This window comes from Sinocyclocheilus rhinocerous, unplaced genomic scaffold (assembly GCF_001515625.1).
Source record: "Sinocyclocheilus rhinocerous isolate Xijiao unplaced genomic scaffold, SAMN03320098_v1.1 scaffold1626, whole genome shotgun sequence".
NCBI lineage: Eukaryota > Metazoa > Chordata > Actinopteri > Cypriniformes > Cyprinidae > Sinocyclocheilus > Sinocyclocheilus rhinocerous.
In genome coordinates this window covers 537,308-556,309 of record NW_015657802.1, presented here as the reverse complement: position 1 = coordinate 556,309, position 19,002 = coordinate 537,308, and the positions used below count along the sequence as shown (strand labels likewise).

Sequence of the window (19,002 nt, the reverse complement as noted above, 5' to 3'; positions counted from 1 at the left end):
ATGTATTTGATACATCTTGCGTTTATGGCTCAAATAGTATATGTGGAGCTCATACTCGTGTAGTAAAAAAAAAAGGTCCAAACTGAGCAAAAATCTGTAATTTGGTGCAGTTACTAATATTATGGAAGAAGGAAAATAGCATGGGGTAAGAATTACATGGAATTACATAAATAATGATGACTTTAATTTAGGGGTAATCTATTCCCTTAAAAGGGTTGTCCTTTCGAATATTAGCAGTATTGATGTCTGAGTGGTGAATTATACAGTGACATGATACTGTGTCTATGCATGGGGTGCTTCTCAGCACTTTAGTAATTACAACTCAAACAAAAAACACTGAAATGACCTTTTAGAAAAAGAACAAGTTTCCTGTTTTAGAGCTCAACTGTAAATGTAAATGAGTTTCCCCAGAGAGCTGCTTAAGCCTCTCTGCATAGTTGGTCTAGACTGGTGTTATCATAAAAATCTTTTTAATGAGATTATGCACTCCGAGTTATGCTACTAAGGCGTAGTCTTCATTTGGAGAGAGATTTTGCTCCCAAAACTTTCTGTGAAATATATTCACCTTCCCTTTTACTGTTTTCTTTTCTTGCTATTGACTTGGAAAGCTTTAAGAGGAAAGGAAAATAACACAAGGCCTCTTTAGTATCGTATTTGTATAAATGGAGATTTAAATCTCTTTCTGTATGTGGATCTCCTCATCTAAAGGTTTAGATGGACTCTTAAAATGTCTTAGGCTGTGCTCAGATTAGTCAAACACCAGCCTTTGCAGTCAAAAAACCTGTGACAAGGCTGATCTGGGAAGAATGGTAATGTGGTTCAGGAGAGGAGAGGAAGAAAGGGACAACCCTGTGCTTTATGCTTGTGGTTGCCTTTACTTTTCCATGATTGACCAACATCATAATAGTCATAGAAGTGTTTGCTAATTTTCCTCGATGTGTTTACCAGGTCTAACAAGGTTAATTCCTTTTGTGTGTGTGTGTGTGTGTGTGGTTCGTTCAGCTCATGAAAAATGGGGGCAAAAACAAAAGTGTTGCGTTTATAATTTTGTTCAGTGTACGTTGTTTTTTACCAAAAATGTAAGAAGATATGTTTTCAGTGGACTTTTAAAATTTGCTTTGGTTGAAAAAAAAAAAAATATACAGTTACAGTGTTTTTTTCTTTTGATTTAGTCGAGTTGGTTTTACATCAAACACAATGTGATTTTCGGCAATGGGAAATCTGACAGCAACAGCACATTTTTCCGCTTGGGCGAGTGCTTCACGGACAGTTTACCTCGCGCATTAAATCTGCCTCAGGTCAGCAGATCACTGAGAACGCACTACAATCCTGACGAGTCATAGCAAAAATGTCTTAGGCTGTGCTCAGATTAGTCAAACACCAGCCTTTGCAGTCAAAAAACCTGTGACAAGGCTGATCTGGGAAGAATGGTAATGTGGTTCAGGAGAGGAGAGGAAGAAAGGGACAACCCTGTGCTTTATGCTTGTGGTTGCCTTTACTTTTCCATGATTGACCAACACCATAATAGTCATAGAAGTGTTTACTAATTTTCCTCTATGTGTTTACCAGGTCTAACAAGGTTAATTCCTTTTGTGTGTGTGTGTGTGTGTGTGTGTGTGTGTTCTTTTTACCTTTTTTAGGATCATCATTTGAATTCAGAGTGCGTCAAGGGATATAAAAGCTCTAGAATTGGAAAATAAACTGGAATTCTGAATTTTGAAATTGAGTTGATGAGAATAAGAAAACAATGAGTCCGTGCAAATAGAACAAAATTGTGGATTGAGACTGAGGGATTAATTTAACAGAGATGACTTGGATTACAGGGATCACTTGAACTGACCCACTGATATTTCTTTCCCTTACAAAAGGGGTAAACTGTCTATACTGTATAATATTGCAGGTATGATTTCTGATTTACAGTGCCAAGATTTATTTTGCATATTTTATTTTATTGTTTTTCCAGATGTGCAGTTCATAGATGTATTGTTTATGATATCTTGATATATTGATTGGCAGTAATATATTGGCATGTGAAATGCCAAGTATATTGATTTTTTGAATTGTGTAGATACAGTACAACTAAAAAGAAAATCAGCCATGTGTTCAATCTTCATTTATTATAGAAACATTGGAATTAAATTATTAATCACACTCTTACAAAAACACACACACACACACAAACAGTAAATCCTGTATGATATAAAGCTAATCTATGCTAGTGGTATTTCATGTTGACATGCAGTGGGAATACAGTCATCAATGGGAATTGCACAATTTAATTATATTGCCCACACCATATTTTATACCATATTATTTTCAAGAGAGGAGTAAATTAATGTATATTTGGTAGTGTCATATAAGATCAAGACACTGCATAGAAATTGTCTCCGTACCAAAATGTAAGGCACAAATATAATTTAAATAGGTTGAAATACGACACTGATAAGTAGGGCTTGTTATCCAAAACATCATAAAAAAAGGTTAAGTAGAATAGAAACTGACCTCTTACAGGGATAATGTTAAGTTAATAGTGATTTCATATTATGGAAGAAGGAAAATAGCATGGGGTAAGAATTACATGGAATTACATAAATAATGATGACTTTAATTTAGGGGTAATCTATTCCCTTAAAAGGGTTGTCCTTTCGAATATTAGCAGTATTGATGTCTGAGTGGTGAATTATACAGTGACATGATACTGTGTCTATGCATGGGGTGCTTCTCAGCACTTTAGTAATTACAACTCAAACAAAAAACACTGAAATGACCTTTTAGAAAAAGAACAAGTTTCCTGTTTTAGAGCTCAACTGTAAATGTAAATGAGTTTCCCCAGAGAGCTGCTTAAGCCTCTCTGCATAGTTGGTCTAGACTGGTGTTATCATAAAAATCTTTTTAATGAGATTATGCACTCCGAGTTATGCTACTAAGGCGTAGTCTTCATTTGGAGAGAGATTTTGCTCCCAAAACTTTCTGTGAAATATATTCACCTTCCCTTTTACTGTTTTCTTTTCTTGCTATTGACTTGGAAAGCTTTAAGAGGAAAGGAAAATAAGACAAGGCCTCTTTAGTATCGTATTTGTATAAATGGAGATTTAAATCTCTTTCTGTATGTGGATCTCCTCATCTAAAGGTTTAGATGGACTCTTAAAATGTCTTAGGCTGTGCTCAGATTAGTCAAACACCAGCCTTTGCAGTCAAAAAACCTGTGACAAGGCTGATCTGGGAAGAATGGTAATGTGGTTCAGGAGAGGAGAGGAAGAAAGGGACAACCCTGTGCTTTATGCTTGTGGTTGCCTTTACTTTTCCATGATTGACCAACACCATAATAGTCATAGAAGTGTTTACTAATTTTCCTCTATGTGTTTACCAGGTCTAACAAGGTTAATTCCTTTTGTGTGTGTGTGTGTGTGTGTGTGTGTGTGTTCTTTTTACCTTTTTTAGGATCATCATTTGAATTCAGAGTGCGTCAAGGGATATAAAAGCTCTAGAATTGGAAAATAAACTGGAATTCTGAATTTTGAAATTGAGTTGATGAGAATAAGAAAACAATGAGTCCGTGCAAATAGAACAAAATTGTGGATTGAGACTGAGGGATTAATTTAACAGAGATGACTTGGATTACAGGGATCACTTGAACTGACCCACTGATATTTCTTTCCCTTACAAAAGGGGTAAACTGTCTATACTGTATAATATTGCAGGTATGATTTCTGATTTACAGTGCCAAGATTTATTTTGCATATTTTATTTTATTGTTTTTCCAGATGTGCAGTTCATAGATGTATTGTTTATGATATCTTGATATATTGATTGGCAGTAATATATTGGCATGTGAAATGCCAAGTATATTGATTTTTTGAATTGTGTAGATACAGTACAACTAAAAAGAAAATCAGCAATGTGTTCAATCTTCATTTATTATAGAAACATTGGAATTAAATTATTAATCACACTCTTACAAAAAAAAAATACACACACACACACACACAAACAGTAAATCCTGTATGATATAAAGCTAATCTATGCTAGTGGTATTTCATGTTGACATGCAGTGGGAATACAGTCATCAATGGGAATTGCACAATTTAATTATATTGCTCACACCATATTTTATACCATATTATTTTCAAGAGAGGAGTAAATTAATGTATACTTGGTAGTGTCATATAAGAGCAAGACACTGCATAGAAATTGTCTCCGTACCAAAATGTAAGGCACAAATATAATTTAAATAGGTTGAAATACGACACTGATAAGTAGGGCTTGTTATCCAAAACATCATAAAAAAAGGTTAAGTAGAATAGAAACTGACCTCTTACAAGGATAATGTTAAGTTAATAGTGATTTCTATTGCATAAGTTGAGACATTGAAAAGGGTTAGTGATCAGATCCGTGATTCCACAGCTCTTGGATTTCTGCAGTTGAGCACTTGAGCTTAATAGCATTAGAACCACGACTCACTGTAGCATTACAGCAGTTTTACTCACCCTGAGAACTTGGCAGTCCTTGAATTACTTGACAAATTGGACCATTTTCCACAAAAGCAGACACTTTGTGTTGCCCACACTCTCCAGCTCATTGTCTGTTATTCTCATGACTGGAGTAAGCCCTTTCTGCCAAGTTCTCACAAAGGTCCCCAAGCAGGATTCTGTTGCAATAAATAAACCATAGTATCTCGGTTAATTTTCATCTAATATGGATCTCATTTCACATGTGAAAAGATTATCCAGTCAAAGCAGATATATTTTACACATGCAAGTCTTAAAGGTGCAGTAGCAAAAACAGAATGTTTAATTCTAAATGTCAGAAGGGAAGGTGGACAATGGTCATCTGAAACTATAACACTATTGTTTTTTTGCAAAAAAAAAACCTTGCCCTAGTGAAAAATAAATATACTAACATTTATTTGAAATACATTTAATTCATGATAAGTATGCTACAAATACATTTATATATTTATGTACTTAATTAAAATACCCTGCAATTGTACTTTTAGTATGCTAAACTGGTCTGCTAAATTGGAACAACTAATTTTGTACTTAATGTACTTTAATTGTTCGGAAGTAGTGTATGTATACCTAAAGTCTGCTAAATTGGAACAACTAATTTTGTACTTAATGGACTTTAATTGTGCGGAAGTAGTGCTGAAGTCCAACTAAAGATATACTGAAGTATATTTGATTGTGCTAAAGTGGAACTATTGTATACTTCAGGTACACTTTAACTATCTTGCATTTAAAGACCAATATCATTACACCAAATACACAAAATAATGTTCTTTTTAGAAACATCATATGACCCCTTTAAGAAATGTGCATTGTGCACAAGTAGTCCAAATAAAGTTTAATTTTAATTTTTATATCAGTAAGTCTCAAGCTATATGTCAGTAAACATGTTAATAGATTTGAACTATTCTTAGTATAAAATAAATATATTTTAAATATATTTACTCGGGAAAAGTGTGAAAAAAAACACAAAAGCCTGGGTGATTTGTTGGTCTTAGTTGCATAGCTGGTTTAACCTGGTTGTCCAGCTGTATTCACAGTCTGACTAACTGTAAAGTGCTACAAATCCCTCTTAAACTAGCAAATATATACCAGGCTAATAAGGCTGTCCAGGTGGTTTTTATTTATTTTTTTATTTTTTTAAGTAATACAGTGTTAAAAACAAATGGCAGCTGTTGTTGCCAAAACTTAACCGAAAAAAATACTGTAGCAACATTAAGTTTTACAGATTAAACATTTACATAAAAAACATATATTTCTTTAACTGAGATGATAGTATACCAAAATACTAAAATCTGTTTTTTTCTCTTTATAATATGTTGACAACCACATGAAAAAAACGGGCGATTAAGAAAAAGTGAAATGGTAAATTAAAACGTATCACAAATAGCTTTTCCACAAGCTAAGGTAAATACTAAAATATGGAAGGTGCTTGTTGTCATAGACACAAATAATGCAATAAACATTAATTTAACAACATAAGATGTAACATAAAACCCTAATGTACAAATTCATTTGATTAAAAAAAACAGTTAAGAAACATAATTTCCATTAAAAAAAAAACCCATCAAATATGACAATTCTGGGAATGTCAATTTACAGTTTTTAACTGTAAATTATAAGATGGCTTTTTCTTTTTCACTTCCAAAATATATACATTTAACAGTATTTTGATGTAAAATTATATGAAATGTCCCATTAGATCTATTAGTTTTTCACTCTATAGGGAAACATTAAAACCTTTTGTTTTTTTTTTACCTAAGCATTTTTAGTCTTTTACCATTAAATTTAGAATCATTTTTTATCGTTTACCATTTGACTTCACTGCCTGTATTTTTACAGCTTTATAGTGCAGCATCACAAACTTAATCACTCTAATTATGCATCTGGGTTAGTCATATGGTTCACAAAATAATTAAAGCATGTTATGAGCTATGAACATAAGGGCTAATGTAATTCTGAGAAATAATCTGTGAATAGAGCAAAGTTTAAAGTGCTGTGATAAAAGTAGAGGAAGAGAGGGCAAAGCTACTGCTCAGCATAAATGTGACCATAATTTCATATTTTAGTAACCATGTTCCTTTGAAAGCACTAACCAAATCAGATAGTTGGATTTAAGATGGGGGAAAAAAACCCAGCCTTCTTCAAATGGTGCCCTCAACCCTTGTGTTTCTTCCAAGGTTATGAAGTAATGAATTACAAATAATCATGTTACTGTAATTATTTATGTTAGTTGTACTTCAAGTTTTTCAAAAAGGGTGTACTTTGACTTGAGTATCTTTTAATGGTACTTTTACCATGCCATTTTCCTTCCATCTGTGTTTGTTACTTCCCTGTCAGTGTTGCCAGATCTCACTAAAAAAATAAGCATTGGGTCTGACAAAAAGGCCAAAAATAAACAACTGTTTTCATTGTTGTGTGGGATAGGAACTATTTCTTCTTTAAATAAGCACAGTGTGCAGTACAGTGTCAGAGACGAACGGTCATAATTATTTGAAATCTTATTTTAAACTATGCCTTCAATAACAGTTTATATTATTCTAACTGAGTGTAGAAACTGGTATCTCTTTTGCTATTTACAGCTTTGGTAAATAAATGCTTCTCTTTTTATCAGGTGGAGTGGTTGAAAAATGAAGATTTGGTTAGCTCCCTTGGAGACGATAACATTGACACTCGTGCTGACCACAATCTGATCATCAATGAAGCCAGGCTCTCTGACTCTGGCAACTACACCTGCCTCGCCAGTAACGTAGTCGCAAAAAGACGCAGTGCTACAGCTACTGTAGTTGTGTTCGGTAAGATGACACTGATATGCTTGTTGTGCTGTCTCCTCATGTTTGCTAAAAATACTACTAAACAGCTCTCTGCTTGCAACAGGGCTGTGAAGTCATTAATTATCACATTTTACCTGTTAACTCATTAAGTCCTATACCTCTTTATGATAATTTCCACTTTTCGTGCGAACTATTATTTACTCACCCTCACAACTTGAATCTGTAATTTAGCTTTTTTGTCAATACAAAGAAAGTCAGTGGGGTTCAATGTTTTTTTGGATCCCATCAACTTTAATTGTATGGACAAAAACAGTTGAAACATTGTTTCAGCAAAATAAAAAAAAACATCTAGGTTTGGAATGACATGTGAGTAAATGAAAACTGGATAATCATTTTTGAGTGAACTCTTCCTTTAAGATCAGTTATATATTATTGACACTTAAATTACAGAAGAATTTAAACTATAGGCTTAAAGCTATACTATTTTCACCTAAACCAGGGGTAGGCAAGTTCAGTCCTAGAGAGCCGCAGTCCTGCAGAGTTCAGCTCCAACCCTGAAAAAAAAACTCACCTGCCTATAGCCTTAATTAGGGTTGGAGCTGAACTCTGCAGGACTGCGGCTCTCTAGGACCGAACTTGCCTACCCCTGACCTAAACAAACTTTAGCTTACTTTAAGAGGTTTGCTGAGATTCATACACTCTACAAAGCGGTTCAAACTAGTGAAGACCACTACCAGTGACTACCACTATCCAGGGGCGTGTCCACATTAAAAATGAGTTTTGCCACCCCAAAGCAGAGTATGGAATCGAAGTGCAGTGAGAGCGGAGCAAGGAGAAGAGCAGCGTGATTTTGAATGAATCAAGGATTTTTTGAAAGTCGGTGAATCTTGGTTTTCGCTCACTCCGAGTCGACTCCACTACCGCTCCATCACGAGCACAATTAATGCCAACAGCCCATTATATAACTACATTTTTGCAAGAATTTGCAATAAATACCATTAGTTAGCTTGACATTGATGGATCATTCAAATCAGACAGAAGGTGAAGGTTGTGAAGACTGTAACAGGTAAGTGTGGGAAGTTATAGTTCTGAAGGAATTTGTATTAGTTTATACAGTTTATTGTACAAGTAGTTAACAGCCGTTCTAATTATTGTAGCACACACACACACACACACACACACACACAGACAGTAGCTCGCACATCACAAATCACACACACACACAGAAACAAAAACTTGTTGTCAACGCTGTCCTGTGATTTATCAATAAAGTTGCTTAGATACAGAAAAGTTTTAGCGAAAATGTAATTTTGTTTTGAAGAAATTAAAACCCAGTGCTTCACTAGTAGACAGACGTTGCACAGACAGGCAGGACTAATTGACACGCAATCGCGCTCTCACAAATGCATTCAAATAAATGTAATCTTACTGTGCTGCTCTATCTGTATCTGATTTAATGACTGATAAAATAACTGATGAAAATGTACTGTTGTTTTCTTCCTTCCAAACAAAATTTGCGCTGCAAAAAGCAACAATGACAGAATTTTTAATGCTGATAACCTAAGCATGGCAAATTGTTTAATGCACACCTTCTTGAAGAAAATGAAATAACACAACATTATTTTATTTTTGTTTTTGTCTTCTCAAATCTGCTATAACTGTTATAATCAAAGAAAAAAATCTTGACCAAGGGTGCATTAGGTACTCACAGGCTATGGGTGCTAAGGGACACTTTGGGAAATGCCATCAGCATGACCTGTGTCTGAAGCACATGTGAAAACACTCCAATCCCATTGGCCCGCTCAGCCTGTGACGTCATTAACGGAGCGTTGGAGTATAAAAGGATGCCTGTAATGCATGTCATCAACTTCTTTTGTCTTCAGGAGCCGTTTGTTTGCGCATGTGTAGGAAACACTCTGCAAAACGTTTCAGTTAGTGCGTGCCTCCGTTTGAGGACCTGACAACATGCATGATTGATGCGTTTTGTGCATGAGTGAGGAAGGAGCGTGCACGTTCAGTTCTCGAGGGAATTGAATGCGCTTATTATGAATAAGCGTGAATGTGTGTTTGACTCACGAGACGGATAAATGCATGATGCGATCATGCTTAGAAATGCCTTGTATGCTTGATTCTCTTTTGAGGAATGAGAATTGAGCACCTACCACCAGTGGTTCGGGGGCTGTCGAGGCAGGCAGACCGTTCACAGGGATTGTAGGTGGGGCATGGAAGGAATCCGACAGGAAGTGCTTTCCCTTTAAGGAGTTCCTTTCTTTCTGTTCTCTCCTGAGAGACAGTAATCGGCATTCACACGAGCATGTCCGGCTTTAGATTATGGTGTTGCTTGAACTAGGCACGCTTAGCTCTCGAAGGGATTTAAATGCGTGTTGTTTGATGCGGTCACAATAATTGGTTCCACCCAGGCTTGACTCTCTCTCTCAAGGGATGAGAGTTGAGCTCCTACACTCCACGGTTCGGTTCCCGCGACCCCCATTGTGGTGAGGCAGGATCGAGCATGTGGGTTGTAGGTAGGGCTGTGACGGTGGCAGATTTCCACCACCAAGGTGGCCCATCTGTATCATCATCAAAGTTGATAACGGTCTTAGGACAGTTCCCTTTGACTAGCTGCCCGGGTGGAGCTAGATGTCCCTCACGAGAGTATGTGAATATTGAAGCAGGGTTCCTTGCTCCTCTGTTCAGTCTGCATGTACAGGTTCATTAGATTGAGCTCTCTTAAAGTCTTCCTATTCAGGATTTTTTTTTGTCAAAGATGTACCAGTTGAGGCTGGTTTCCTATGATAAGATTTCCCCCTGAGTCGAGAGCTTTTTCTCTACCTAATATTTCTGGTAGCAGGGTTGGGCTGACTCCCTGCTTTCTAGGGCTTTAAAGTAGTCAGTCCCCCTGAGGTTCCTTTTTATATGCTAGGCTGCCTTCCCTAATTTCAGGGTATTCTCAAGCAGGCGGTCCCCTGCAACCCCACGTGCTTTGGGCTGTCTCCCCTGACTAAGGGTTTTAAGTAGAACATCTCGGGTTACGCATGTAACCATGGTTCCCCGAGAGGGAACGAGACACTGCATCCCCTTGCCATGCCTAGGGCCTGCCTGTGTCATGTCTCCTTCAGACAACAAAGTTGATGATGTGCTTTACAGGCACCCTCTTATACTTCCGGGTGCTCTGCTAATGACATCACGGGGTGAGTGGGCCAATGGGATTGGAGTGTTTTCACACGTGCTTCAGACACGGGTCATGCTGATGGCATTCCCCAAAGTGTCCCCTAGGGGACGCAGTGTCTCATTCCCTCTCGGGGAACCATGGTTACAACCAGACGTTTTCAACCAGGCGGCAGAAATCTTCCACTTAAGCATGGCAGATTTTCCATGAATTATCTACAAGAATAAATATAAATATAACTGTCCGCCATATTGGAAGGGTCAACTTGACGTCATTCACCATAGTAATCAATGAATATTCGAAGATGCCACAATCCTTACAAATCTGTGGTTCCGCCCCTCTCTTGCATTCTCGCCTGTGAAAGATTATCCCGTTTCTTTGGGAATTTAAATCTCGGCGGTTTTTACAACCATCGGCTGTGCAGGATTGTGGCATCTTCGAATATTCATTGACTATTATGGTGAATGACGTCAAGTTGACTGTTGCAACATGGCGGATGCGTCTATGTGCTTGAAGCTGTCGAATGAGGCATCTACTTATACATATCTATGATCGCAGCACTGTTTAATAATGGTGTCCGGGAGTAAGTGCACCTGCTTTGAGCTTGTGCGTATTGCCGCAAGCAGAGCCTTTCAAACTAAACTCCATTTGATTGTCTTTGCCCAGTGTCTGCGCTACTGCTCTCCAGAAATTGATAGATAACAATACTCTTAATGCTTGTTTAAACTAGAGCTGTGGATGTCTCTTAACCGTCTCACACAAGTGCTACTCATCATGGGTGTCTGTTGTAATTGAATAAATAACTTTTCAAAAACATAATAAAAAAAAGAACCTTAATAATTCCAAACTTTTGACTGGTAGATTTTATGATTAGCTGTTTTTTATTATTTGCATTTAGCATTCTATTATCTATTCTGTTATATTTTTTTCTGGCAGGTTGAGGGAAAGGTTGTCTCTCAAGCTCAGTTGTTGTCTTATTCAGTGGAAGATCTCTTTATCTCTGCAGTGAATGGTGGATGGTCTCTGTGGACAGAGTGGTCTCCTTGCAGCGTGAACTGTGGGAGAGGAGTCCAGAAGCGATCTCGGACCTGCACTAACCCCGCTCCTCTGAACGGAGGAGCGTTCTGTGAGGGCATGTCTGTGCAGAAGATCACCTGCAATGCACTCTGCCCAGGTCAGATGCTCATCAACCCCAGCACACCCCTGAGGTGCAGCTTGTCCTCCAGCATCCAAGCTCAGTGTAGTTTTTAGTGTCAGCATAGCACTTAAAAGCCATGTTTTACATTCATAATACATCAGACATCGTAGTACATTTTCCATTCTATATAATAATTCAATGAAAGGGTGTTATTATGGGTATTACTGAGGCTTTACTTCATGTATGTAAATGAGACCTTTTGTTCTCCTATCTCTAGTTAGTGTTAGTTAGTTAATTTTATTAGAGGAGTTATTCATGTTGCACTCAGTTGTTTTCTTGTCTTCGTGATATTTAAATCAATTTGTGAACCTGTTTTTTTTCATCCGACCATGCATGATTACTGTTGGTTTGCATAATAAATTTTAATCTTTTCATTTTATTGAATAATTTGTTCACAGTTAGGCTTCAAATGAGTGAAACACATTTAATTTGTTTAATTCTTAATTAATCATGCATTGAGTTTATATATGGTACATGATGACAATTAAAATACAAAGTATTTTTTGTAGAAATTAAATTCAATAGGAAAACATGTTCATAGTATTCTCAGATGTCTTTTAGGTTGTGGTGCAAAAAATAATTCCTTTGATTAAAAATCATACCAGTAATTAGTTGAGAATAGTTGTGACTATTACATAGGTCAGTTATTTTTTAAATGTTAATTAAATTACACAATATACCATGTTGATTCATTGTTTATAATTAATTTCTAAAACCTCTTAAGCATCTGTCCAATTGGGTAGAGTTAAATCTCACAGTATTTATTTTATTCACATAATGTGCAGCAAAACATTATGAACAACATAAGTGCCTTTGCGTATTCAGCTTGTTACAGTGTTACGCTACCATACAAAAGATTGATGTTGGTAAGATTTTTTACTGTAAAAACAGTAATATTGTAAAATGTTATTACAATTTAAAATAAATGTTTTCTATTTTAGTACATTTTAAAATGTAATGTATTCCTGTGATGCTAAAGCTGAATTTTCAGCAGCCATTACGCTTTAGTGCCACATGATCCCTCAGAAATCATTATAAAATGTTGCTTTGATGCTCAAGAAACATTTCTTATTATCTCAGTTGAAAACGAATATTTTTGTGGAAACCATGATTACTTTCTTTCCAGTATTCTTTGAATAGAACGGTTAAAAGAACAGCATTTGAAATAGAAATCTATTATAATATTGAGATAATATTGAGAATTTGATCAATTGGCTTAAAATATGTTGATGTAATGTGTGTAACCCCGCCAGGGTGGTCAAGAGTTGGACCATTAAAACACTTTTAATTAAGTTTATGAAGTCTCTAGAAATCTCATACGTTCATTGCCGAGTGCAGTGAATGCACAGAGCAGCTGTTCACCTTCCTTAAACGGCAACCCCGTTGTGTGCTCTGCAGTGGATGGAGTCTGGGAGGAGTGGAGCGAATGGACGATGTGTAGCGCGCAGTGTGAGAGGCAGCGATGGAGGGAGTGCAACGCTCCACCGCCCCGTCACAGAGGCAAGATGTGTGAGGGAGAAGGTCAAAGCCCTGAGAACTGCACGGGAGGACTGTGTACGCAAAGTGAGTATGTGCAAATGGCGTATTATGTCATAAACACCGTCATTTCATCGATGACAACAGTGTCATCGTCATCACATGTTGGTCATGCTATTGCTCACTTGGTCCTTGACACAAAGCTCAAGAGCGAGAATTGCAATGTTTCGGGAACTGTGATAATTGTCTGCTAAAAGTGGATGAAAGTGAAGGCATCATGCCCCGTGTCCCTCTCAATATCTCCCTCGTAGCTGTTATGATGAGAACCCTCTCAGATTTCTCCTCCTTAATGAAGGATGGAAACATCCTGCAGCCTAAGTGATCCAAAACCATCTGCCAGTAGCTTCCCATGGCAACAATGCCGAGCAACAGTATCCACAGCTGATGTTGGCACAGCCTGCAGTTGGACATCTACCCGTGATGTGAATCAGATAGCAGATTTGTAATAAGTATTACAGGGATGGTCTGTAATTCTCTCTCCCTTTCTTTCCCTTGTTCTGTCTCTTTTTCCCTGCAGATGGGAAGCTGATGCATGATGTTAAGCCTCAGAGTGAGTTCCTACTCCATGTGAATTCATAATTGCCGTACAGATGAGGGAATAAAACAACAAAATAAGCTGTTACTAATGTTAATGTTGAACTTCTGTTTGAATCAGTTTTATCTTAAATATCCTTTTTATGAAAATTTATGAGAATTTGTGTGGTAGCTTTTTTTTCTTCATCCTTAATTAAGAGCAGCTCAGTCACCTCAAATATGTCTTCACTTCTACGCTTGGTTACCTGTATCATTATGCTGACAACACGTGCCGTTTTCAACAAAGTGGAAAAAAAGATGCAGAAGATTAATTAGCAAGAATCCAATCTGTCTCTCAATTTGAATTTTAGTATGGAAATCACAAACCAACTAAGGCATCCACAGCAAACAAACTTTAGAAATAAGAGTTTTTGCAATGCAAAAATAGTTGTTAGAAAATATGAAATCAAATAATACATTTATTATATAAAATTAAAGTATAAAAAATTATAACATAATTGGACAAAAAATGCCAGTGGAACAAGAAAATAATTTTTCTCTAAAAACAAAATATTTTATCTAAAACAAATCTTATTGTCTTATTATGGCAATTTTTCTTCTCAGCTAAATTTATCAGAAAAAGGCAAAGATGCTGATTATGAATTAGATGATTCTCAGTATAGTCCTAAATATTTTGCAGGTGTCATTATGAACTTTTCCAAATGTTCTACTTATCCATTTCAGAGGATTTCAAAGTGCTAGTCAGTGTATTGTGTCCTTTCAGATTAGAGAGAGTGAGTGATTGGATGTGGCATTTGAACATGTGCTATATTTAGATGAAGCGACGAGGTGTAATCATTGAATATTAACTCGCCTCGTCAAGCATATTATGTCTTAATTTCTCCCTGTGTATTATTTTAACCATATTGAGGCACTTTGCAAAACATCATTTTAAATATGTATTAGTACCAGGTGCTTCTGCATTGTTACAGTGATGTGGCTCTGAGACTCTTCCGTGTGCATTGGTGTGTGAGCTGGGTTATAATGCTTCTAATTGAATCTATTAAATCTGTTCCATGATGGACATGCAATTAATTCACCTTTACACTTGGACAGAAACTTCTTTCCAGCTTGAAGCATGTAATCCTGTTCAACTTTGCGTCAGGATATTTGAAATGCAGTGCTGTAGTTTTATAAACATATTCTTCCTCTCATGGCATGATTAATGTCGTCTGTGTCCTTTGTGATCTGGCGAGTTCTGTCTGCCCAGCCCTCCTGCTGCAAAGGTCATTTGGGCCAGTGCTATAGAAGCCAGCTGAACAGATGTATCATTGTGTGGGGTGTTGGCAAACCACCCTGCCAATTATTAAAGTAGTAAGAGCCCTGGAATTCACACCTCCCAAACTGCCCTCACGTACCAAGCATACCTTTATACACTGCTAAACGTGCATATTGCACCTGTTCCATTTGCACAGGTGTCTAAAAGATTCGCAATGACCAGACATGTCAGCTTTAATGTTTCTCTGTCACCAAAATGATATTTTTGTGGCACCATCACAACATTTCACTGGCACAACAAAACTGTTAAAAACTCTATATCTGATTTATCTTATTATCTTGGTTATCTTATTATATTACTATCTTTTTTGTCTATTTCATAACAATAATAGCAACATATAATAGCAGCAATAATGTCGATAACAATAACATCTACTGCTACTACCACTACTAATAATGAAATATTATAAAAGATTACTTATCATTAAAGTTTTATTTTATACTATTTCATAACACAATATAACAAATTATATTAATCATAACTGCTATTTCATAATACTATTATTTCATATAATTATATTATATTATTATTATACAATATAATTTATTAAATATAATAGATTATATTTACAACTATACACTTATTGTTTCTTTATTATCTGGCACTGTGAAAACATTTCACTTTCACAAATCTACAAAACTATTACATGAACCATATCTTGTTTTATTTCATAACACAATAATAATAATAATGATGAAAAAAGTCAAATAAAAGAGTGCTTATCATTAAAGTAATTCTTTATATTATTGCATAACACAATAACACCTTCTAATAATAATAATAATAATAATGATGATGATGATGATAAATGCGCAAACAATTTAGTAGTAGTAATAATAATATTAGTGGTATGACGTAGTATAAAAGATTAGTTATCTATTTTTAAATAGAATAGTAAATAAACTACTACTACTAATAATAATAATATTATTAATAATAATAATCATTATTGCTATACTATTTTATCCAAGATAGCAGAGGTATGTACATGTATGTGCTATTTGGCATATTTTCCTAAATTGTTTCCACAATAAATGATGTTTTTTCCATGAAGCCTAAGCCTGTGTGTGTGTACATGTTTTTCTATACTGGTGGGGACTTAAACCTGAATACACACCAACTCATGGTGACTTGTGTCACCGTGGGGACCTAAATTGAGGTCCCCATGGGTACAGAAGCTTATAAATCATACAGAATGAGTTTTTTTTTTTGAGATTGTAAAAATGCAGAAAGTTTTCTGTGAGGGGTAGGTTTAGGTGTAGGGCGATAGAAAATACAGTTTGTACAGTATAAAAACCATTACGCCTATGAAGAGTCCCTACAAGAATAGTGAACCAGACGTGTGTGTGTGTGTGTGTTTGTGTGTTTATGGCTGTGTCCCAGGTATGGAGAACTCTATTGATGTTGCGCTGTACTCTGGTCTGGCTGCGGCGGTGATCGCTGTGGTCGTCCTCATAGTGGCCATCACCCTCTACAGGAAGAGTCAAAGTGAGTATGGAGTGGACGTCATTGACTCATCTGCTCTTGCTGGGGGCTTCCAGTCCTTCAGCTTCAAAACCACCAGACAGGGTAAGAGTTCATTGTAGATGAAGCGGTTCGGTTGGATTAATAGATTTATTGTGATACTGAAGTTTCTGTGATGCTTGTCACAATAACAGGCTAAGCCTCAATGAACATTCAGACCAAATAATTAATCCAAATAAATAAATTGCTCATAAAGGCATGCAGACGCATGCCATAAGATTTTTTTTATTTCACAGTGAGACACTAACATATTTCAGTCACACAAACAGCCTCCCCTGAGCAAACATACATTCGCACACAAAAAAATGAGTAAATGTTTAAGGCATGCTACGTTGACTTCAATTCTGCCTTTTTGTCAGCTGTGCCGATAACTTTTGTTGATAAGACCACGATTATAGTCACATGGCCCACACTTGGTTCCGCTACACGCATCCATATTACCCCCGCTGACACTTGAGAAAGTGATAGCCATCGCCTTGCAGGGTAATCAATCCTGCCTGCTTGTGACAGCACAGTGAAAGGCTGTGACTAGCAGCTTGTGTTTACTGTGCTCAAGGCCTGGGATGGCGAAACTCCCCACCTTTGCATGCAACAGGAATGAGGGGATCAAGGATCAGCTGAGCCGCATCTGTCAGGTCATCAACCCTATTTAAAAAGGCCAACTTTATCCTAGCCTCCCGCTGCGCCTTAATCCAACAGCCAATCCAGTTCCCATCAGAGTTTATAGGAAAGACCAATCCCCATGCAATGGAAATGAGAGCATGTTGGATGTTCATTTGAAGATGTGGGATGTAGATTGAGACAATAGAGGCTTCTCTAAACAGTTGTTCATTTTGAAAGTTCAAAAGTTTTTTGCATTTTGATTTGGTTTTATTTCTCTTAAGGTAGATTTTGTGTTATTCATTATATTTTGTATCACTTTCCCTTTTATCTCATTTTGCTGCATGATATCTGTTGCAGTTTTCTCAGTATGTAATTATGATAAAGTTTCTGAAGTGTTCCAGCTGACTCTCAAAATCTCAGGTAACAGTATGACACTCCGGACATTTGCCCGCTTGTCTGCTCTTGAAATCTGAGCCACTGAGTCATTTTAATCACGACTCTAATTCCAAATCTTTCCCCGCAAGGTGCCCACTTCATGCCTGTTTCATTAACTTCTATCATCCTGCTGTCTCGTACTTACATTTTTCTCTGTCATTTTTTAAGATTTCCTATCCCACAGTGATCATATCCTGCTTCTGAAGAGATATGAGAGGGGAAAACCAATTTGTTGTGGATGAGAATTTAAGAAGTTGAACCATTTAATGCTTTAATTTCTTCATATGTCTGGTGAAACTAAATCAGGTTCAGTTCTCTGCTATAGGTAGTGGTTAATTCACCCAAAAATCTAAATGTTTTCATCTCATGTCATTCCAGACCTTTGAGTTCGTTTCTTCTGTGGAAGACAAAAAAAAAAAAAAATTGAGATGTTTAATACTGTTTTATTTTTATTTTTTTTGTCCATACATTGGATGTAAAAAAAAAATTGGACCCCATTGACTTTCTTTGTGTATGGACAAAAACAGTTGAAATGTTCTTCACAATATCTTATGAGTTCTACAGAAGAAAGAAAGTGATAATGGTTTGGAGCAACATGAAGAAGAGTAAATGATGGCAAAACTTTAACTTTGGGGTGAATATACCTTAAAAGGATCATGAAGAAGTTGATAATTCCAAATGTGCATATGCAGCAGCATTTTTCCAAAATTTTTGGCATTTTTCCAGCATAATTTGTTCCATCCTGACACCTTAGAACTTTGTAGGACCGTTCAAATTCGTAAGACACACCTGTCATCACCCTGTTGCAAAACCTTGACCTGCCCAAGCATGGCAACTAGAAATATCCCAAATGCCTGACACCGATCAGCCCAGCCTGGGGTAATTAACGATTTTCCTAAAAATAAAGACCCATTAGCCTCCTGCCTCCCACCGCTCACTGTGCAGCAGCTGGCCAGCAAGGACTAAGTGACTCAAGTGTTAGAGCTACATTGGCACTGGGATGAATCGTGAGGGCTCAGTGACGGTGTGTCTATCTCAGACTGGAAAAGGTGAGAGAGCAACAGCGAGGGATGAAGACCCCCTTCCAGGAGCTGTTCTGAGTTCAAGCTGGGAGGTGACAGATTTATAAACTTGAAAAACAAAAAGGTCATTTAGACGTAGTTCATATAGGTATGTCCTCCTGTGTAGCTAAATGAATTAATTTTACAGGAAAGCGCAAATCTCTCATGATGTCACTGGAGAACTAATGCTAACTCTGCTTATGGGTGTTAACAAGCCAAGGATGTGACTATTGACATGAGTACCTTGTGTAACTTTGATAAAGGTTTATAAAATCGAGTACATTTGCTGTTCGGGTTCGCTTGCATAATCTAAAATTCCAGCTAGCAATGGAATAGTTTTTTTTT

The 19,002-nt window shown here is 36.7% G+C and overlaps 1 protein-coding gene across 1 annotated transcript in view; it reads left to right on the top strand.

Moving 5' to 3' along the window:
• Positions 1-19,002, top strand: part of LOC107721540 (netrin receptor UNC5D-like) — an 81,211-nt gene that overhangs the window by 40,746 nt on the left and 21,463 nt on the right. Inside the window, exons 6-10 of the mRNA XM_016529611.1 lie at positions 7,120-7,300; positions 11,455-11,622; positions 13,045-13,209; positions 13,700-13,732; positions 16,418-16,603. Coding sequence (XP_016385097.1) covers positions 7,120-7,300; positions 11,455-11,622; positions 13,045-13,209; positions 13,700-13,732; positions 16,418-16,603 — 733 coding nt within the window. The remainder of the gene's footprint in view (positions 1-7,119; positions 7,301-11,454; positions 11,623-13,044; positions 13,210-13,699; positions 13,733-16,417; positions 16,604-19,002) is intronic.